This window comes from Mustelus asterias, chromosome 24 (genome assembly GCF_964213995.1).
Source record: "Mustelus asterias chromosome 24, sMusAst1.hap1.1, whole genome shotgun sequence".
Taxonomy (NCBI): domain Eukaryota; kingdom Metazoa; phylum Chordata; class Chondrichthyes; order Carcharhiniformes; family Triakidae; genus Mustelus; species Mustelus asterias.
The window spans coordinates 35,880,206-35,903,904 of NC_135824.1; the positions used below are offsets into that span (position 1 = coordinate 35,880,206).

Sequence of the window (23,699 nt, forward strand, 5' to 3'; positions counted from 1 at the left end):
TACCTGTAAAGACTCGCATTCCAATCATTATTTTGTAAATTGAGTTTGTGTCTTTATATGCCCTGTTTGTGAGCAGATCTCCCACTCCATCTGACGAAGGAGCAGCGCTCCGAAAGCTAATGGTATTTGCTACCAAATAAACCAGTTGGACTTTAACCTGGTGTTAAAACTCTTGCTGTGTTTACCCCAGTCCCGGCATCTCCACCTCAGGAGCGCTCTGTGACAGGGCGGGGCTTGGGACTGGTCACGCCCAACGCGCACGGCGGAGAGGTGGAGCGCGCACGGCGGGGCCGGGTGGAGCGCGCGCGCGCGCATCTCTGGGTGGAGCGCGCACGTAGCGCGGCCGGGTCAAAGCGGCCCTCGGGCTGCGGTGAGGGAGGGCGATGGCGGCGGGTGCGGCCTGGTTCTGGGCGCTGCTGCTTGTCGTGCTGCTGAGCGGCGCTGCCGGGGAGGAGGAGCGGCCCAAGGCCGGCAAGAAGAAGAAGGACATCCGCGACTACAACGATGCCGACATGGCCCGACTGCTGGAGGAGTGGGAGGTGCGGGGAGAGGGCCCGGGGCCTTGGGCGGGAAGGAAGGGCCCGGTGAGGGGGGTATTACTGAGGCAGGATTTGTGCTTTCCAAACACCACAGGCTGCTGATGTTTCTGTTAAAATGTGACCTCTGAGCTTGGTGTGAGCCTGGAGCAGGGTAGGCGCTGTGTTAAAGATATTGGGGACCCTTTCTATTATAAATCTTTATATTATTTAAGTCCACAGTCAGTAGATTTTCACCTGGAGTTGGTAAATTATAAAAAAAACTTCAGCTGATGTTCAAATTAATCCTGAAACCATCAAAGAATATGGAAGAGCATTTAACAAAATAATCATTCACATGAAGTCCTTCCTTAATGTATTTCATTAACTTCAAACGCTAATGAGGACACTATATTCTCCAGCAGAAATTTGTATTACTTTATCTTTCCACAGAAAGATGATGATATAGAAGAAGGAGACCTACCAGAGCACAAGAGAACATCTCCACCAATAGATTTTTCCCAAATTGATCCCAGCAATCCTGAAAACCTTCTAAAGGCAACCAAGAAAGGCAAGACCTTAATGATATTTGTGACAGTGTCTGGGAATCCCACTGAGAAGGACACTGAGGAGATCACCAGTCTTTGGCAAGGCAGTCTGTACAATGCAAATTATGATGTCCAGAGGTAAGTGTCTTAAGCATTGTGACGAAAAAAAACTATAGATAACCTTTGTGAATTGACAAAACTAATTCTGAAGCTTAATTTTAGGATGTTTTGGCACTATTGTTGCATGGTGATGGGAATGGATCTCCCATCTGTGCTTAACAACGCAAATGGGAGCTTTAAACTGGTTTCTGCTCTTGTACTGACAAATGGAATGGGATCTGTTCAGTCTAATCACCTGCTTAATGATGTACATATTGGGTGAAACCAGGTCTTGTGGGGAGAATTTTCTTAGTTGAATAACCACCTGACGTTGCTGTCTGTTTGCAGATGAACAGTTGGATGGTGTAAAGGTACTTTTAGTATTGGGTCTGTACCCCAGTATAGGCCACTACATCAAGGAGAACTATTTGGGAGTGGGAGGAAAGCAGGGCATTTAAACATTATTTTATGAGCATATTGTTAACAAGACTGGGACTAACAATTTTTTTTCTCGGGTAAGGTTACCAAAGGATTATTGATCAAAAGCAGGTACATTAAATGAAGTTAAGGTGCTGATCATCCATGACTAATGAAATAGTCAAGTAGCTGAATAGCTGCCCTCCTTTTGCTATGTCTAATACATTGCTACTGCAATTACAGGACCATTCCCTAGCTCATTATGTGGTAAACTCAGGAAAATTTGTGGGGAAGACACTTACCAGTGTTCTTTGTCCCTTGTGGGTTTCAGTGTCCTGTTTGCCGGGTGGGTGCTGTGAACAGGATGCTGTTGGTTGAGTGATGTGGGCTGGGCCAATGGGATTGCTCTGGGGGCGGGAGAAAAAAAAGGTGCCAGGAGCTGGAGGGGGGGAGGGTGCAGAGAGGGAGCTTTTTCCAGGTAGGGAGAATTCGGTTTGGAGTGAGAGGCAGCCAGGCGTTCCCCTGCCTGTTCTTTTCATTACTGCCGAGGAGGACAGCCTTCAGTGCACTCGACCTACGTTGCTGCACGGATAGCTCGCGGCACCTCTGCCTCCTGCGGCATCATCTTCCACACGTGTGTCTCTTCTGGACTGTGTGTGTGTCGTGAGTAACTGGTGGGGACTATACAGTCCAACTGGAACAGTATCTACAAATGTGTTACTGAGGATGAGTTTCCCCATGTGTGCACCAACGGATGGGCCCCAACGGTTATAGATTAGAGCTCACTGTTTTATGTCTGTTAATGATATTTGTTATTAAATTTATTTTTGATATCCCGGTTACAGGACTGACATTTATGGGTAAACAGGGAATTAGCCAAATCAACATCAACCGCTAGGAATTCGGGATTCTGTTGATTGAATATTTAGATAGTAGCCCCATATAGTGGTCAGCAGGGGGTTACAGTTGTAACTGTTCTGAAATATAATTACCAGACAGAAGGATTGAGTAACTGCTAAACTTGTCTCTGTTTGTTGTTTGCTTTTAAAGATCACAGAATTGTTTAAGTTGTTAATTGTTTAAGACCATTCAGCCCACTGTGTCAACACTGGCTCTCCAAATGATCATTGTGACGTAGTGCCATTCCCCTGCCTTTTCCCTGTACCCCTGCACATTGTTTCTACTCAAATAATCATCTAATGCTCTCTTAAATGCCTCGATTGAACCAGCCTCTGCCCCACTTCGAGGCAGTACATTCCAGACCCCAACCACTGTGTGAAACAGTTTCTTTCTCATCACATTTGCTTCTTTTGCAAATCACTTTAAATCTGTACCTCCTCATTCTCGATCCTTTAGCGAATGGGACAGTTTTCCCCCTATCCACTCTGTCCAACCCCCTCATGATTTTGAACACCTATCAAATCTTTTAGCCATCTCTTCACCAAGGAGAAGGGTCCCAATTTCTCCAATCTATCTTCATAATTGAAGTTTCCCACCCCTGGAACCATTCCTATAAACCTCTTCAGCACTCTAATAGGGTGACACCTAAAATTGTCCACAATACTCCAGCTGAGGTCTACCTAGTGTTTTATTCAAGTTCAGTATAACTCCTTGCTCTTAGGATACGGTATGCTTTATGAAATTCTCTCTCACCTGCCTGCCACCTTTAATGACTTGTGCACATATGCACCCAAGTCCCTCTGTTCCTGCACATTTGAGTTGTACCCCTTATTTTATATTGTCACCATGTTCTTCCTACCAATTGAGTTTCATCCGCCACTTATCTGCCTGTTCCACCAACTTGTCTATGTCCTTTTGAAGTTCTACATTGTCCTCTTCGCAGTTTACAATACTTCCAAGTTTTGTATTATCCACAAACTTTAAAATTATCCCCTGCACACCAAGGTCTAGATCATTAATATATATCAGGAAAGCAATGGTCACAATACCGATGCCTGGGGAACCCTCTTCAAACGTTCAGCCTGAAAACTAACCATTACTCACTGTTTCTTATTACTCAGCCAATTCTGTATCCATGTTTCTACTGTTCCTTTTTTATTCAACATTGATTGTAAACTTTCTAAAAACATCTCCAACAGCGATGGGTCTATCCATCAGAGTTCAAGCTGGAATGGGAGTTATTTCCTATGCTTTTTTCCAATGGAAGCTTACATTTTCAGTTTCTCTATTGGGTATAATGGGACTGATGGGAGCTGCTGATAGAATAGAGAAGATGCATTGCAGTTATTGTTGATTTACTTCAAGAACGTCAACTTTATTAGAGCGTCATAGAGGATTACAGCAGGGAAATAGGCCCTTCGGTCCAACTTGTCCATGCTGCCCTTTTTTTAAACCCCTAAGCTAATCCCAATTGCCTGCATTTGGCCCACATCCCTCTATACCCACCTTACCCATGTAACTGTCTAAATGCTTTTTAAAAGACAATTGTACCTGCCTCTACTACTACCTCTGGCAGCTTGTTCCAGACACTCACCACCCTCTGAAAAACAAATTGCCCCTCGTAACCCTTTTGTATCTCCCTCTCAACTTAAACCTATGCCATCTAGTTTTAGACTCCCCTACCTTTGGGAAAAGATATTGACCATCTAACTGATCTGTGCCCCTCGTTATTTTATAAACCTCTAAGATCACCCCTCAGCCTTCTACACTCCAGAGAAAAAAGTCCCAGTCCATCCAGCCTCTCCTTATAACTCAAACCATCAAGTCCCGGTAGCATCCTAGTAAATCTTTTCTGCACTCTTTCTAGTTTTAATAATATCCTTTCTATAATAGGGTGACCAGAACTGTACACAGTATTCCAAGTGTGGCCTTACCAATGTCTTGTACAACTTCAACAAGACGTCCCAACTCCTGTATTCAATGTTCTGACTAATTAAGCCAAGCATGCTGAATGCCTTCTTCACCACTCTGTCCACCTGTGAGTCCACTTTCAAGAAGCTATGAACATGTACCCCTAGATCTCTTTGTTCTGTAACTCTCCCCAATGCCCTACCATTAACTGACTACGTCCTGCCCTGCTTCAGTCTACCAAAATGCATCACCTCGCATTTATCTAAATTAAACTCCATCTGCCATTCGTCAGCCTAGTTTACAACTAGGATCAAGATCCCGTTGCAATCCAAGAGAACTTTCTTCACTGTCCACTATGCTACCAACCTTGGTGTCATCTGCAAACTTACTAACCTTGCCTCCTATGTTCTCATCCAAATCATTAATATAAATGACAAATAACAGTGGACCCAGCACTGATCCCTGAGGCAACCCTCTACAACCACAGAAGCCAATTTTGTATCCATTTAGATACCTCACCCTGGATCCCGTGAGATTTAACCTTGTGCAACAACCTGTTATGTTTATGTTTTTTGTTAAATTGCCCCTTAGTGTCAGGAGGACTAGCTAGGGTAAATGCATGGGGTTCAAGAATAGGGCCTGAGTGGGTTTGTGGTTGGTGCAGACTTGTTGGGCCAAATGGCCTCTTTCTGCACTGTAGGGATTCTATGGATACACACCACAGAAGGCTCCTTCCAATTACAGCCCAAGTAAGAATATCAGGATTTTAGGTATAATGTTTTTCCAGAGTGCATGTATATACAAATATAAAAATGCATAATTAAATCAGCAATGTAGATATACAATCCCTATGTTGTAAGCTGTTTTGTAACTGAACCTCATAAAATTTATCTCACATGAAGGCCGCAACTGAGATTTGAATGAAATTGGGAGATTTAAATACATTTTTTGGATCATTCAAGTAAACATTAGACTGTGAGCAATATTAATAACGTAGATAAATTTAAACAGTCTGAATTATTCAGTGCCAAAAGTGACAGTGAAGAGAAAGTGATTTAATCTGTATGGCTACAATTATGGTCAAAGCCCCATAAATAGATCCTTTTGATATGATCAGGATTATAAAGCAATTAACTATAGTTTCCACTTGTATGTATGTTTTTTTTAGAAGCTCAATTCTGAATGTTCGTTTCCATTCTCATTTGGAAATGCTGCTAGCTTAGAGTCTCAACATCTGACACTCTGTTCCCTGTTATTTTACTTGTTAGTCTTAAAATAGCCTGGTGCTGAATTGTTCTAAATATTTAGCCAGTGACTTGGAGCCACTGTAATACAACTAGGATCGATAACATTTGCCTGCTCCCATTTTAAATACTTCCCTTGATGTTTAGCTCTGCATGACTTGGCCATTCTATCTCACATTAGGATATTCAGTCCTGGAGTTAACTAAATTCTCCATCTCCTCACATTCCAGTTTTTCTTCCAGTGCATGTGGCCATTCACTCCATTGTGTACATGGTCTCAAAGAATATTCCCATTCATTCGCTTTTAAGACTTCAAATATTTTTCTCCCCATCCAGCGTATTATAGATTCATCTTTCGCCACACTGTAGAAGTACTTATCCCAACTCCCTCATCCTGTTTCTCTCTCTCTCCTCCCTGCTCCCCCCCCAACCTGAAGCATTTTTTTTTGTTGGAGAAATTAGTTGAGGGTGGTGCAGAAGATATGAAAGACCAGGCCTTCCAACAGGCATTTGATATGCCAATAGCAAAGTTTGAACTTGATGGAATAAATTGGACAGTGGCAGCAAGGACACAACATTGACTTGAGTGACAGGGAACGGAGTAGTGGTGGATGTTACTTTTGGACTGGAGGAAGGCATACAGTGGGGTTTTTCAGGAGTTGGTACTTGAACCACTACTTTCCTTACTTGGGTCGACAGGACACAGTTCGTGATGCAAAATGTGGAAATATTGCAAACCGAGGGGGATAGTGATGGACTTCAAAAGAACAGACTGGTGGAATAAGAGGAACAAGTGGCAGATAAAATTTAACACTGAAGTGGAATATTGTGCTAGGAAGAACAGGGAGAAGTGATGCAATTGTAAAGTATGCACACCTACAGAGTTCACGACACAGTAGTGTTCCCCGTTGTTCAGATGTCAGTACACTTCTTTGCAGTAATCCATCCTATTCAGTATGACGGTGGCACCTCCTTTGTCTGCTGGTTTGAGAATGTTGCAGTTGGTCTTGAGAGCGCGGATGGCGTTGCGTTGTGCTTGGGTGACGTTCGGGGCTGTCTTGTGAGTGCGGCTGATGAATCTTGCATTGACACACCTCCTGACGGCTTGGGCATTCATGTCGAGTCGAGGGCAGCGGCCTTCCATAGAACCATAGAAAATTACAGCTCAGAAACAGGCCTTTTGGCCCTTCTTGTCTGTGCCGAACCATTTTATGCCTAGTCCCACTGACCTGCACTTGGACCATATCCCTCCACACCCCTCTCATCCATGAACCCGTCCAAGCTTTTCTTAAATGTTAAAAGTGACTCCGCATTTACCACTTTATCTGGCAGCTCATTCCACACTCCCACCACTCTCTGCGTGAAGAAGCCCCCCCTAATATTCCCTTTAAACTTTTCTCCTTTCACCCTTAACCCATGCCCTCTGGTTTTTTTCTCCCCTAGCCTCAGCGGAAAAAGCCTGCTTGCATTCACTCTATCTATACCCATCAAAATCTTATACACCTCTATCAAATCTCCCCTCAATCTTCTACGCTCCAAGGAATAAAGTCCCAACCTATTCAATCTCTCTCTGTAACTCAGCTTCTCAAGTCCCGGCAACATCCTTGTGAACCTTCTCTGCACTCTTTCAATCTTATTTACATCCTTCCTGTAACTAGGTGACCAAAACTGTACACAATACTCCAAATTCGGCCTCACCAATGCCTTATATAACCTTACCATAACACTCCAACTTTTATACTCGATACTCCGATTTATAAAGGCCAATGTACCAAAGGCACTCTTTACGACCCTATCCACCTGTGACGTCACTTTTAGGGAACTCTGTACCTGTATTCCCAGATCCCTCTGTTCAACTGCACTCTTCAGAGTCTTACCATTTACCGAGTACGTTCTTCTTTGGTTTGTCCTTACAAAGTGCAATATCTCACACTTGTCTGCGTTAAATTCCATTTGCCATTTTTCAGCCCATTTTTCTAGTTGGTCCAAATCCCTCTGCAAGCTTTGAAAACCTTCCTCACTGTCCACTACACCTCCAATCTTTGTATCATCAGCAAACTTGCTGATCCAATTTACCACATTATCATCCAGGTCATTGATATAGATGACAAACAACAATGGACCCAACACCGATCCCTGCGGCACACCACTAGTCACAGGCCTCCACTCAGAGAAGCAATCCTGCACAACCACTCTCTGGCTTCTTCCATTGAGCCAGTGTCTTATCCAATTTACTACCTCCCCATGTATACCCAGCGACTGAACCTTCCTAACTAACCTCCCATGAGGGACCTTGTCAAAGGCCTTGCTGAAATCCAGGTAGACAACATCCACCGCCTTCCCTTCATCCACTTTCCTGGTAACCTCCTCGAAACACTCAAATAGATTGGTCAAACATGACCTACCACGCACAAAGCCATGTTGACTCTCTCTCCCTAATAAGTCCCTGTCTATCCAAATATTTGTAGATCCTATCCCTTATCACACCTTCCAATAACCTGCCCACCACCGACGTCAAACTTACTGGCCGATAATTTCCCGGATTTCTTTTGGAACCTTCTTTAAACAACGGAACAACATGAGCCACCCTCCAATCATCCGGCACCTCCCCCGTGAATACTGACATTTTAAATATGTCTGCCAGGGCCCCTGCAAGTTCAACACTAGCTTCCCTCAAGTTCAGTGGGAATGCCCTGTCCGGTCCTGGGGATTTATCCACTCTGATTTGCCTCAAGACAGCGAGCACCTCCTCCCCTTTAATCTGTAAAGGTTCCATGGCCTCCCTACCAGTTTGCCCTATTTCCGTAGACTCCATGCCCGTTTCCTCAGTAAATACGGATGCAAAAAAACCATTTAGTATCTCCCCCATCTCTTTTGGTTCCATACACAGTGTACCACTCTGGTCTTCAAGAGGACCAATTTTATCCCTCCAGAGGAGTCCAATTTGGCTCTTTCCTCTTCGGTTCCTCAACCGGGATCTTGGGTTCGGGTCACACTATCTGTAACCCCACGACTTGCCTGGGCTTGCAAAATCCCTCTAACTGTCCTGGCTGGAGACAATTCACGCCTCTTTAACCTGTGCTTAACCCCCTCTCCACTCGCATTGTCTGCACCTGTAAAGACTTGATTACCTGTTAAGACTCGCATTCCAACCATTATCTTATTATTTAGTTTGTCTATATATGCCCTGTTTGTGAACCCAACTTTTCACTCATCTGATGAAGGGGCAGCGCTCCGAAAGCTCGTGCTACCAAATAAACCTGTTGGACTTTAATCTGGTGTTGTGAGACTACTTACTGTGACAATCCTTTTATATTGGGGATCATTCTAGTGAACCTCTGAACTGCCTCCAATGAAATTATATCTCTTTAAATAAGGGGACCAAAACTTCTCTCAGTAGTCCAGATGTAGTCTCTCCAGTATCTTGTACAGTTGCGAAAAGACTTCCCTTCTCTTATACTCCAACCCCCTTGGAAATAAGAGCCAACATTTCATTGGCCTTTCTGATTACCTGCTGTACCTGTGTGCTAGCTTTCTGTGTTTTGTGCACAAGTCCCTTCGTGTTGCAGCTTTCTGCAGTTTTTCTCTATTTAAATATTTTGTTCATTTGTTCTCCCTTCTAAAATGAAGAAATTCTCATTTTCCCATATTATACTCCATTTGCTGACTTTTTTCCCCACTTAACCTATCAACTCTTTGTAAACTGTTGTATCCCTCTCTCAATTTGCCTTTTCACCTATTTTTGTGTTGTCTGAAAATTTGGCTGCAATACATTCACTTCATTCCTTATTGTAAATAGTTAAGGTCCCAACACTGAACCCTGTGGAGCCTCATTGTTTACAGGTCAGCAAACTAAAAAAGAACCCCTTATCCCCACTCGCTGTTTTCTGCCCATTAACCAATACTATATTCATGCTAATATAGTACCTTTAACACCATGGTTTTTGTGACGTACCTTGTCGAATGTGTTCTGGAAGTCCAAATAGAATACATCTACTGGTTCCCCTCTATCCACTCTGGTTGAGACTTCCTTGAAAAACTGAAAATGGTCGGATGCAATTATCCTTTTTATGAAGCCATGCTGAGTCTAGTGGATTAGATTAGATTATGAATTTCCAAATGTGCTGCTATTGCTTTCTTAATTGATTCCCACAACTGATGTTAAGCTAATCGGCCTATAGTTACCCGCTTTTTGCCTCCCTCCCTCGGCAGTTTTGGTACTTGTCAGAGTCCAAGGATTTTTGGAAAATTATAACCAATGTAGCTGCTACTTTTGGGATCCTGGGACACAAGCCATCAGGGCCAGGGGACTTTAGCCGTATTAGTTTTGTCTTGTACTTCTCTAGTGATGGAACTTAATTTCTTCCCCGCATTCTTTAGTATTGATGGGATATTCGAATATCTGTTCGACGACTCTGCCATTTCCTTGTTCCTTACATAACTATTTCCCCAGATTTAGTTTCTAAGGAGCCTATGTTCGCTTTGACCTCTCTCTTCCTTTTATATATTTAAAGAAGCTCTTATTGTCAGTTTTTGTATTCCTTGTTAGTTTGCCCTGAGTTTATTTTCTCTCTTATTATCTTTTTAGTCTTCCTTTGCCGAATCCTGATTTTTATCCCAGACTTCAGAACTATCACTGACCTTTGCCTCCATGTATGCTTTTTCTTTCAATCTCGACTTCCTCGGTTAGCCATGGTTTGTTTATCCTTCTCTTAGAATTTTTCCTCTCAGGGATATATTTTTGCTGAGAGTTATGAATTACCTCCTCAAGTGTCTGCCACTGCATGTTTAACATCTTTCCCGCTGATCTATCTGCCCAGTCCACGTTCGCTAACTCGTCATTTCATTGTAATTTCCTTTCTGAGTTTAAAAGCAAGGAAGTTATGGTGAATCTTTATAACACTGTGGTTTGACCTGAAAATATTGTGTTCAATTGCACTTTAGGAAGGACCTGGAAGGCAGAGTGGGTGCAGCAAATGTTAGAGAGGTTCACGGGAGCAGGGACTTCAGTCACATAGATTGCGAAGCTAGGATGATTGTTCTTGGAGAAGAGGTGGTTATGAGGAGTTTTGGTATGTTTAAAAGAAGCAAGGAACAAGGGGGCTATCTTACCAAAACATTTCAAAGAACACAAGAGCTAGGAGCTGGAGTAGGCCATGTGGCGCCTCGAGCCTGCTCCGCCATTCAATAAGATTATGGCTGATCATTTCATGGACTCAACTCTAATTGCCCACCCCTCACTGTAGGCTATCTATCCTTGCCATAAAACATTCAATGAGGTAGCCTCAACTGCTTCACTGGGCAGGGAATTCCACAGATTCACAATCCTTTGGGTGAAGAAGTTCTTCCTCAACTCAGTCCTAAATCTGCACCCCCTTATTTTGAGGCTATGCCCCTAGTTCTAGTTTCACCCACCTGTGGAAACAACCTCACTGCTTCTGTCTTATCTATTCCCTTCATAATTTATTCCCTTCATAATTTTACGTTTCTATAAGATTCCCCCCTCATTCTTCTGAATTCCAATGAATATAGTCCCAGCCAATCAGTCTCTCCTCATAAGCTAACCCTCTCAACTCCGGAATCAATCTAGTGAATCTCCTCTGCACCCCCTCCAGTGCCGCTATATCCTTTCTCAAGTAAGGAGACCAAACTGTATACAGTACTCCAGGTGTGGCCTCACCAGTACTTTATACAGCTGCACTATAACCTCCCTGTTTTTAAACTCCATCCCTCAAGCAATGAAGGACAAAATTCCATTTGCCTCCTTAATAACCTGCAAACCAACTTTTTGCAATTCCTGCACAAGGACACCCAGGTCCCTCTGCACAGCAGCATGCTGCACTTTTTTACCATTTAAATAATAGTCCATTTTGCTGTTGTTCATACCAAAACGGATGACCTCACATTTATCAACATTGTACTCCATCTGCCAGACCCTGGCCCACTCAAATTGTCTATGTTCATTTGCAGACATTCAGTGTCCTCTGCACACTTTGCTCTGCCACTCATTTTGGTGTCATCTGCGAACTTGAACACGCTACACTCGGTCCCCAATTCCAAATCATCTGTGTAAATTGTAAACAATTGTGCCCCAACACTGATCCCTGAGGCATACCACTAGTCACTGATCGCCAACCAGAAAAACACCCATTTACCCCCACTCTTTGCTTTCTGTTAGTTAATCAGTCCTCTATCCATGCTAATACATTACCTGTAACACTGTGCACCTTTATCTTATGCAGCAGCCTTTTGTGCGAAACCTTGTCGGATGCCTTCTGGAAATCCAGATACACAATATCCACAGTTCCCCATTGTCCACTGTGCTTGTAATGTCCTTTTTTTATTTAAAAAAAAATTTCCCCTAAATTAGTTAAACATGACCTGCCTTTGAACCAATGCTGTGTCTTCCCAATAGGGCAATTTATATCCAGATGTCTCGCTATTTCTTCCTTGATGATAGATTCAAGCATTTTCCCTACTACAGATGTTAAGCTAACTGGCCTATAGTTACCTGCCTTTTGTCTACCTCCTTTTTTAAACAGTGGCATCACATTTACTGCTTTCCAATCTGCTGCAACCGGCCCTAAGTGCTGTAAGAGCATGAAAACGGGAGAGAATCGTGCCCATTTTTTTTCCAGCAAGTTTTCAGGCACTATCTTATGCCATTTAGTGCAACAAAATAGAGACAAAATGCGATTCACACCAGTCAGAGGAGTGGATGGAGTCTATTCTTGTCGGAAAGCCAGATGCTCAAAGCAGAGGGTGCTATCACGCATGTGGAGATCCCACAATATTCTGGTGCAACAGAACAGATTTGACCGTCCGTCCGTTCCCCCCCCCGCCCCAATTAATCGCCACCATAGCCAATCCCTGATTGCAGTGTGCGTAGCTCCCCTGCCTCCCCTAAGACTCCGCCCCCTGGCGCTGCCTGCCCCTGCCCCCAACCACCCACGGGGCCTCAACGGCCTCCGGCCCAATGGCGAGTTCCCAGCCATTGGTGGGACCCATACCTGTTTCTCGCTGGTGAGGCCGTTAAGGGAACTGAGCCTGGACGATTGTGTCCTGGGCTCACTGTGAATATTTAAAACTGATTTAATATTGAAATCAGCCTCGTACCTGGCTGATCACGCTGGCAATCCAGGGCCAGTAAGGTCATAAGAGGTGAAAGATCGGATTTGAACCTGGTTATACGCTCACCATGCCGATTGACCGACATGATGAGGCGGTAGGATTGCCCCACCCCCAAGTATTTAAAGTGATTGACAATGTGAGAGAACACATTTTTATGTAGTGAGTGGTTAGAATCCGGAATGCATTGCTTTAATGTGTAGTGTAGGTAGATGAATCATGGCTTTCTTTAGAAAGTTTGCAGAATTGAGAGGAAGAGAAGTGGCAAAGGTATCAATGGCCTCCAATGTGGTAATATTTCAATGATTCATCCTCTGTCTCCCCCTTTCATTTTGTCAGCCCACTCCTCTGTTTTGACAACCTCTTTTCTTCCCCCCCATACTCTTTACCCCCCCCCCCCCAATCTACTTACTTGGGTTGATACCCATGGTTTCCAGCTCTCTGGTTACTGCATACTTCATCAAAATCTAAAATTACATTTTATTTAGCACATTTCTTGATTTCTGGACATATCGAAGTGCTTTACAGCTAATGCAGTACTTTCTTTGAAGTGTAGTCCATGTTATAATGTGGGAAACATGACCAACAATTTGCACACAGCAAACTCCCACAAACAGCAGTGTGATAACTACCAAATCAATTTTTTTTTTTTTGCAATGTTGAACTAGGGATAAGTATGGGTCAGGATACCAGGGATAATCCTCAACTGTTCCTTGAAATAGTAAGAAGTTTAACAACACCAGGTTAAAGTCCAACAGGTTTATTTGGTAGCAAAAGCCACACAAACTTTCGGAGCTCCAAGCCCCTTCTTCAGGTGAGTGGGAATTCTGTTCACAAACAGAGCATATAAAGACACAAACTCAATTTACATGAATAATGTAAATTGTTCATGTAATTGTTCATGCATTATTCATGTAAATTGAGGTTGTGTCTTTATATGCTCTGTTTGTGAACAGAATTCCCACTCACCTGAAGAAGGGGCTTGGAGCTCCGAAAGCTTGTGTGGCTTTTGCTACCAAATAAACCTGTTGGACTTTAACCTGGTGTTATTAAACTCCTTACCTTGAAATAGTGCCATGGGATCTGGGCAGATGGATGGAGCCTCAGTTTAATGCCTCCGAGATGGCACCTCCAGTGGTGCAGGACAGCATCAATACTGCAGTGTTAACCCTTTGTGCTGAGGTCAGGTGCGGGAATTGAACCCAGAACCTCATGACTCGGAGGTAAGAATCCTGTCACCAACTGTGCTGCAGCTAGCACCCATAATCTACCCATCCTCGGCACCGCTTCGGTTTCTCTCGTTGGAAAAAAGCCGTGTGTCTTTGTTTTGGCCTCCTTGTACCTAAAGCCTCTTGGACTAGGATCTCAGTGCATCATAGTTAACATATGGTTTGGGGAGTGGGTGAAAATTTGGCAGATGGAGTATAATGTGGGAAAATGTGAGTTTTTCCAGTTTGGCAGGAAGAATAGAAAAACTGTATAAATGGAGATTGATAGGTTGATACCGGAGATGAGGGGTTTGGATTATGAGGAGAGGCTGAGGAGATTGGGTTTGTACTCGTTGGAGTTTAGAAGGATGAGGGGAGATCTTATGGAGACTTATAAGATAATGCGGGGGCTGGATAGGGTGGAGGCGGAGAGATTCTTTCCACTTAGTAAGGAAGTTAAAACTAGAGGACACAGCCTCAAAATAAAGGGGGGTCGGTTTAAGACAGAGTTGAGGAGGAACTTCTTCTCCCAGAGGGTGGTGAATCTCTGGAATTCTCTGCCCACTGAGGTGGTGGAGGCTACCTCGCTGAATATGTTTAAAGCGCGGATGGATGGATTCCTGATCGGTAAGGAATTAAGGGTTATGGGGATCAGGCGGGTAAGTGGTACTGATCCACGTCAGATCAGCCATGATCTTATTGAATGGCGGGGCAGGCTCGAGGGGCTAGATGGCCTACTCCTGCTCCTATTTCTTATGTTCTTATGAGAGAGATTGCAGAATGCTGCTGGATATGAGTGTCCTTGTGTATGAATCACAAAAATGTTATCATGTAGGCACAGTAAGGCAAAAGGACTGTTGGCCTTTATAGCAAGGAGTAGGAAAGACTTGCAGCAATTGTACAGGGCATTGGGGAGACCACACCGAGAATATTGGGTACAGTTTTGACCTTCTATGAGGGTCTGCTTTGAAGGATATATTTACATTGAAAGCAGTCAAGGAAAAGTTCACTAGGCTGATTCCTGGCTGAGAAGGTTGACTTATGGGAAAGAGTTGAGCAGGTTGGGCCTTTTCTCAGTGGAGTTTGGAAGGTTGAAAGATTATCCTGTGGAGAGAGATATATAAAACAAGACTGAGGGGGCTTGGCAGGCAGCTGCTGAGAGGATGTCCCCCCCCCCCCCCCCCCACCCCCCCGTAGGGGAATCTAGAACAAGGAAGTGCAGTTTAAAAATAAGGAGTCTCCCATTTAGAATGGAAATGAGGGGGAATTTTTTCTGAGGGCCATGAAACATTGAATTTCTCTTCCCCAGAGAACAAGGAGGGCGCGGCTCACTGAATATATTTGAGGCGGAGGTAAACGGATTTTTCGTTTTCAAGGGAGTCGAGGGTTATGGGGACAGGCAGGAAAGTGGAGTTAAGATTACGATTAGATCAGCCATGATCGTATTAAGTGGCGAAGCAGATTTGAGAGGCCAAATGGTTTATTACTCCTATTTCTTATGATCTTGTATATCCATATTGCTACTGCCCCTTTTATCCAATAGCAAACCAAGCGTGTAGTTCTTTATCAAACATTTCGAAAGTCCGTTTACATAACACCAGCTGCACTACCCTCCGCATCCTGTTAACTTATTTGAAAAGAAATGTGATTTGCCAATAATATGTCTGTTGGCAGACTGTCCTTTAGTCCATGTTTGTCCAAGCAGTTAAGTTTTTCTTCAGATTATTGATTCATATCAGAGGAACATCCTGTTTCCCAAATTCCTCATTGCTTTTAAGTGACTAATGAAGTGATGAGTGTTGTGGTTTGCTGTCTTTCTTTGCGTTTGATTTCTTTAATCTGATTCAGCACTTGACTAATTTAGGTGGTGGTTTTATTTTCCCTGTGGCCAATGATCAACATATTAGACTCCGCATACTGTTAAACAAGACACAGTATCATCTGGTGACTCAAACACTTCACTTTTAAACCTAAAGGCAGGACCAGCGGGAGAAGGAAATAATTTGATTAGACAAAAGTGAACTCATTCTCAATGTTGTACTGAAGCTTGTTCTACCCAGTTTCTGATGCAGTGTACAGGAAGGATTAGACAATGACATGTCAAAGTTTATTTGCCTGACATTCAATTTTTCAAATGTCAGAATATACTTTACTCCTGGCCTTTTTGTTTGAAGATACCAGCTATCTTGTGTTGTTTCTAGGTGAGGTCTAGAGCAGAGATATAGTGTTTGAGTTACAGTTGTCTTTCCTGACCTGTTCGACAAGGCCATAAACTGTACACCATGTGGGACTGGTCTAAAAAGGATGTATCCTGAGCTCATTCAGATACTAATTACTTTCAGTGAGGGCGATTACTTTAAATCAGCAGCAGCTTGAGCCTTCTGATGTGGTACTGTGAAAATGTGCAAGGCCTTATGGCATTCAGAAGATGTCCCTGGTGTCCAGGTTAATAATCTTACTATGGTCTGCACAGAACATCAATTGTCCAGTCACCTACCTGGATATGGGCGGCACAGTGGTTAGCACTGCTGTCTCACAGTGCCAGGGACCCGGGTTCAATCCCGGCCTTGGGTGACTGTGTGGAGTTTGCACGTTCTCCCTGTGTCTGCATGGGTTTCCTCCAGCTGCTCCGGTTTCCTCCCACAGTCCAAAGATGTGTAGGTTAGGTGGATTGGCCATGCTAAATTACCTCTTAGTGTTCCAAGATATGTATTTTAGGGGGATTAGTGGGATAAATATAATGGGTTACGGGGATCGGGCAGGGGTGAGATGTTCTGTTGGGGAGTTGATGCAGACTCAATGGGTCGAATGGCCTCCTACACTATAGTGATTCTATGGTTTTGAGGTGTTAATGAATTTGTGAAGTTTGAGCACTTCACACGCACACACACAATGCAAAACGCTTGTTTTGCAGGCACCCCAAATCAAAACTGAGGTTCAGTCAGTTGAAAATTTCAAAATTGAAGATTGACAGATTTTTAGAGTTTTAAAGCAAAGGACGTGGAACCAAGCCGGGTAAATTGATTTAATAAAATGATCTTCACCCAAGGTGTATTGTGTAGAATAGAATCCCCACAGTGCTGAAGGAGGCCATTCGGCTCAGTCTGTACTGACCGCAATCCCACCCAGGTTCTACTCCCGTAACCCCACACATTTACCCTACTGATCCCCCGACACTAATGGACAATTTAGCATGGCCAATCAACCTAAGCCACACATCTTTGGTATATGTGAATTGTAGGACAGGCTCAAGGGGTTCCTCCCATTATCTTGCTTCCTCGACACAAGATTCCATTTTGAAAGCTTTGTACAACTTATAATGACAACTTGTTCCTCTTAATGAAAGTTTGAGTTTTCTTTGGTTAAAGTGAAATGTTTGTCTGGTTCAGGCTGGAGCTTTTTAAAAAACAATGTCCAAAGTACCCAGTAGTGAAAGGTCATTGGGCTGAAACATCACTCATTTCTCCTCATCTGTCCTTCCTACCAAATTGTACAGCTTCACATTTCATGATTAGCCAGGTGGTGGAGGACCCCCGTGGTGTTGAGGTGATGCAGTACCTGATTTGTAAATAACTGCTGTTTTTATTGAAAAAAAAAATACATGACCTGAAAGCTGGATAGACTGCACAGGGAGCTGACTGCAGCACAACGCCAAGCCAAACATGGTCATAGCTTCAAAGATAATGCAACAGCGCCACCAATCCTGAAAATCTGGTAATGCAGAGGAATTAAGATTGAAATAAGTGACCAGACGATCACCAACTTAAATGTGACGTTACATTGGGAATAGTTACACAAGTGCATGCAGATTTTTAAATGTTGTAGGTGTTGCGGTGAGCTGAGGTGATATTGCAGTTGACAGCGCAATTGCTGTTACTTTTGGTTCTCTTTTATTAGTGTCACAACCAGGCTTACATTAACACTGCACTGAAGTCACTGTGAAAATCCCCTAGTCACCACATTCCAGCGCTTGTTCGGGTTACACTGAGGGAAAATTTAGCATGGCCAATGCACCTAACCAGTATGCCTTTCAGACTGCGGGAGGAAACCCACACAGACGCGGGGAGAACGTGCAGACTCCACACAGACAGTGACCCAAGCCGGGAATCGAACCCGGGTCCCTGGGGCTGTGAGGCAGCAGTGCTAACCCCACTGTGCCACCTTGCTGCCCTAAGCTCTGGAATTTCTTTCCAGAGGGTTCTGAAGACTGGAGGAACAGAGAGATCTTGGGGTCCATTTCCACAGATCTCTAAAGGTTGCCACTCAAGTGGATAGAGCTGTGAAGAAGGCCTATAGTGTGTTAGTTTTTATTAACAGGGGGTTGGAGTTTAAGAGCCGTGGGGTTATGCTGCAACTGTACAGGACCTTGGTGAGACCACATTTGGAATATTGTGTGCAGTTCTGGTCACCTCACTAAGAAGGATGTGGAAGCGCTGGAAAGAGTGCAGAGGAGATTTACCAGGATGCTGCCTGGTTTGGAGGGTAGATCTTATGAGGAAAGGTTGAGGGAGCTAGGGCTGTTCTCTCTGGAGCGGAGGAGGCTGAGGGGAGACTTAATAGAGGTTTATAAAATGAGGAAGGGGATAGATAGAGTGAACGTTGAAAGACTATTTCCTCGGGTGGATGGAGCTATTACAAGGGGGCATAACTATAGGGTTTGTGGTGGGAGATATAGAAATCATAGAAATCATAGAAATCATAGAAACCCTACAGCACAGAAAGAGGCCATTCGGCCCATCGAGTCTGCACCGACCACAATCCCACCCAGGCCCTAACCCCGTATCCCTGAATATTTTACCCGCTAATCCCTCTAATCTACACATCCCAGGACACTAAGGGGCAATTTTTTTAGCATGGCCAATCAACCTAACCCGCACATCTTTGGACTGTGGGAGGAAACCGGAGCACCCGGAGGAAACCCACGCAGACACGAGGAGAATGTGCAAACTCCACACAGACAGTGACCCAAGCCGGGAATCGAACCCAGGTCCCTGGAGCTGTGAAGCAGCAGTGCTAACCACTGTGCTACCGTGCCGGAAGGAAGGATATCAGAGGTAGGTTCTTTACGCAGAGAGTGGTTGGGATGTGGAATGGACTGCCTGCAGTGATAGTGGAGTCAGACACTTTAGGAACATTTAAGCGGTTATTGGATAGGCACATGGAGCACACCAGGATGATAGGGAGTGGGATAGCATGATCTTGGTTTCAGATAAAGCTCAGCACAACATCGTGGGCCGAAGGGCCTGTTCTGTGCTGTACTGTTCTATGCCCTCGACTTCTCTATCCTTTTTGTATTATTCCTTGAAACCTACTTTGACCATATGTTTAGTCACCTGTCTTTACCATAACGCTGTGTCAAATTTAGACTTTAACAAAGAGGTTGTGCTGGAATCTTTGAATGGCATCAAGATAGATAAGTCGCCGGGTCCGGATGGGATGTACCCCAGGTTACTGTGGGAGATGAGGGAAGAGATTGCAGAGCCTCTGGCGATGATCTTTGCGTTGTCGATGGAGACGGGAGAAGTGCCGGAGGATTGGAGTATTGCGGATGTGGTTCCTATTTTCAAGAAGGGGAATAGGGATAGCCCAGGAAATTACCGACCGGTGAGTCTAACCTCAGTGGTTGGTAAGCTGATGGAGATGATCCTGAGGGACAAGATTTATAAGCATTTAGAGAGGTTTAGTATGCTCAAGAATACTCAGCATGGCTTTGTCAAAGGCAGATCTTGCCTTACGAGCCTGGTGGAGTTCTTCGAAAATGTGACTAAACACATTGACGAAGGGAAAGCGGTAGATATGGTTTATATGGATTTTAGCAAGGCGTTTGATAAGGTCCCCCATGCAAGGCTTCTAGAAAAAGTGAGAGGGCATGGGATCCAAGGGGCTGCTGCACTGTGGATCCAGAACTGGCTTGCCCAAAGGAGGCAGAGAGTGTGTATAGATGGGTCTTTTTCTAATTGGAGGTCGGTCACCAGTGGTGTGCCCCAGGGATCTGTTCTGGGACCCTTGCTGTTTGTCATTTTCATAAATGACCTGGATGAGGAAGTGGAGGGACGGGTTGGTAAGTTTGCCGATGACACGAAGGTTGGTGGGGTTGTGGATAGTCTGGAGGGATGTCAGAAGTTACAGAGGGACATAGATAGGATGCAAGACTGGGCGGACAAGTGGCAGATGGACTTCAACCCAGATAAATGCGTAGTGGTCCATTTTGGCAGGTCAAATGGGATGAAGGAGTACAATATAAAGGGAAAGACTCTTAGTACGGTAGATGATCAGAAGGACCTTGGGGTCCAGGTCCATAGGACTCTAAAATCGGCCCCGGAGGTGGAGGAGGTGGTTAAGAAGGTGTATGGTGTGCTGGCCTTTATCAATCGAGGGATTGAGTTTAGGAGTCCGGGGATAATGATGCAGCTATATAAGACCCTCGTCAGACCCCACTTGGAGTACTGTGCTCAGTTCTGGTGGCCTCATTACAGGAAGGATGTGGAAAAGATTGAAAGGGTGCAGAGGCAGTTTACAAGGATGTTGCCTGGATTGAGTGGCATGCCTTATGAGGATAGGCTGAGGGAGCTCAGTCTTTTCTCCTTGGAGAGACGTAGGATGAGAGGAGACCTAATGGAGGTATATAAGATGTTGAGAGGCATAGATCGGGTGGACTCTCAGAGGCTTTTTCCCAGGGTGGAAATGGCTGCTACGAGAGGACACAGGTTTATGGTGCTGGGGGGTAGGTACAGGGGAAATGTTAGGGGGAAGTTTTTCAGAGGGTGGTGGGCGAGTGGAATCGGCTGCCGTCAGTGGTGGTGGAGGCGAACTCAATAGGTCTTTTAAGAGAATCCTGGATGAGTACATGGGACTTAATAGGGTTATAGGTAGGCCTAAAAGGTAGGGATATGTTCGGCACAACTTGTGGGGCCGAAGGGCCTGTTTTGTGCTGTAGTTTTCTATGTTTTCTATTCCTCCTGGTTGTGATACGCAAAAGGTGAGGGACAATAAAATTGGAGCACATTCTTATACTTGTTTTGAATGCATGAAAGAACAAAAAGCAGTGAGATGTGACAAATCTAACAACAATAGGCCAAGGAAATTCCTTTGGAACATTTAGGAGCAGGAGTTCACCATTCTAGAACTGGGGACACAGTCTCAGAATAAGGGGTAGCTGTTTAGGATCGAGATGACGAGGAATTTCTTCACTGTGTGGTCATTCTTTTCAGCTCTCTACCCCAAAGGGCTGTGATGGCTCAGGCATTGAGTACGTTCAAGGTGGAGGTAATAGATTTCTAAGATATCAAAGGAAGGAAAATTGAGGTAGAAAATCAGCCATGATCTAGTTGAAATGCGGAGCAGCTTTGAGGGTCCGAATGACCTATTCCTCATCCTATTCAGCAACTCTGACCTGTTCAAACCATTCGATCAGATCACAGCTGATCTGTACTTCAGTTTAATTTGCTTTTGATCCGTATTCTTTAATGCTTTTATCTAATAAAGTTCTATAAACCTTGATTTTAACTTCCACGGTCTTTTGGAGTGTTTCAGATGTCACAGCCCTTTGTTGGGAAAACTGTTTCCTGATTTCACTCCCAGCTGACCCAGCTTTAACTGTACGATTGTGCCCCTCTCTTCCGTACATGATTCTGTACATGATTTATCAACCCTTTTCACCATTTTAAACAGTTTAATTAGAATTTGGCAATACAAGCTGGGTCTATGCAATCTGACTTTAACCTCCTTGAGCTCATGAATCTGTTCTGCACCCCCTCCAAGGCCAACAAATCCTTCCTAAGGTGTGGTGACAAAAGCAGAATGTGGTATTCCAGATGGACTCTGACCAAGGAGCTGCAAATGGAGCAAAATTTGCACCTCTTTGTAATCCACCCCCTTTTTGTGATAAGAGATAAAAGCTAACATTTCATTTGTCTTTTGATAATTTACTGCAGGGAGACTGAAGATAATCAAAAGTGTCTCTAGACGGAGCACACACAATGGCAAGACCTGGCTGTAAAATTGCAGCAAGTAACTTGGCCAGCAGAGGGCTGGGGGTTTGGATCTCTCTCATCCCCTTGGTTATGTGCCCTGGTGTGTCCTTAATTTTGATTTGAGTTATCTGTATATTGGGCGATTCACCTCTCGGTTTCCTTTTCCAGATTTGTTGTTGGTTCTGATCGTGCCATATTCATGCTGCGTGATGGAAGCTACGCCTGGGAGATTAAAGACTTCCTGATAAATCAGGATCGCTGTGCGGATGTCACTGTTGAGGGGCAAATGTATCCTGGGAAAGCAGCAGAGAAAAAGAAGAATGAAACCAAGCCCGATAAGAAGAAGAAGAAAGAAGCAACGGTTTCCCAGAAAGACAACCGAGCAAACAAAAACGAACTATGACACGGTTGAGTTCGAAAGATGATGAAATGAACTTTTCTTTTGGTTTTGATTGCCTTTTGATGTTTGAGATTTTGGAGCTATTATTGAATCCATGATGCTGGATTTTTATAGCTCCAGGTTTTTGGGAGTGAGACTAATGTGAACTCCACCTAACATTCATTCCTAATATGAAGGCACTGCGTCATCTTGTGCGTCGCGGTCTTTTAAAGGTACAAAAGGAAGTCTCCAGGTGCAGCTGTAGACTTTATAGATCATATTTGCTGCCTGTACCTTACACCTCAACACAATAGGATTTCTCTTCATTTTGTTCTGATTTGCACTTCAATATAAAATGCAAGTTCCCTTTTGTGATTTAAGTACACTTTGACACAAAGACCATTATTTTCTATTGGTGCCTTTTTATAAGTCGTGACATTAATATGTTTCTAATTTCAAAATGAAATGATTGAAATTGCTGTCGGTATGGTCCACGTGTATTAAATTGATTTTTGAGATGTTTCAGACAATGCTTGGGCACATTCTGTACTGCATTCATGTTGTAATGTCTTCACTCTATCAGCTTTCATGTTGACTCCCAGCAGAGTCGGTTTCAGTCTTGCAGATGTATATTTTTTGTGGGACAAAAGCAATTTGTCTGTCGATTACTTCCGATGTCTCCAAAGAAAATAACTATGCACCCACTTTTCCCATGGACCATGTGCTTAAGTTTGCTCCATTTTTATAGTGAAGCAACAATGGGACCTCCTACACAATACAGTCTGAAGAAGCTAACATTCAGTTGCTGTGGAATGTTGCCGAGAGCGTCAAACATGTTGTCGGACATTGTAGCAACCATTATGATGCTTTAAAAATGGTTGCAGTATTTTATTGAAATTTACTGATAAAACCTTGCTTTAAAGAGGCCGTGTTTGTGTTGCTGTTTTTTTTCTGCTGTAATGATTAGATTGCAGTGCTGCAAATCGTTCCCTCTGGTGTTTTTCCGATTTTAATGCTGTGAACACATCCTGTGGGTGGTAGCTGGTGCTGCACTGTATGTACTATTTTCACAAGTGGAACAGTTTCCAAACAACTAATAGTATCCAGCTAATGGTGAAGGATGGTGGGGGTTGCTGGACTTCTCTTAGTGTAAGTAGCCATATCTGCTCCACAATCTAACCCTTTTTAAATTGTAAACTCAGATGGTCAAAATGTCTTAGTAAGGTGGAAGAAATTAAATTGCTTTTTTTGCATCCTTCGCTAGGTTTAAAGTCCCAATTTAGTGGAGAGTGCAGGTGCGTCTAGAGAATGACTCGAGTATGCCAGGTGGTGATTGTGTTAGCTGTAATCGCTTCCTGCCTATAGAACAAAATATAT

At 43.9% G+C, this 23,699-nt stretch overlaps 1 protein-coding gene across 1 annotated transcript; it reads left to right on the forward strand.

Moving 5' to 3' along the window:
- Window positions 1-259: 259 nt before the first annotated feature.
- mesd (mesoderm development LRP chaperone) lies at window positions 260-23,247 on the forward strand. Its single transcript, XM_078241560.1, has 3 exons — window positions 260-539; window positions 969-1,201; window positions 22,112-23,247. Exons 1-3 carry the CDS (start codon window positions 384-386, stop codon window positions 22,344-22,346), a joined length of 624 nt encoding a protein of 207 aa, XP_078097686.1. The 5' UTR covers window positions 260-383; the 3' UTR covers window positions 22,347-23,247.
- The last annotated feature ends 452 nt before the right edge of the window (window positions 23,248-23,699 follow it).

What these genes read in the sequence shown, in the direction of transcription:
- mesd (XM_078241560.1), top strand. Translation starts at nt 384, where the DNA reads ATGGCGGCGGGTGCGGCCTGGTTCTGGGCGCTGCTGCTTGTCGTGCTG. An exon ending in GACTGCTGGAGGAGTGGGAG is followed by an intron (nt 540 to 968) that starts GTGCGGGGAGAG and finishes ATCTTTCCACAG; the next exon opens with AAAGATGATGATATAGAAGA. An exon ending in GCAAATTATGATGTCCAGAG is followed by an intron (nt 1,202 to 22,111) that starts GTAAGTGTCTTA and finishes TTCCTTTTCCAG; the next exon opens with ATTTGTTGTTGGTTCTGATC.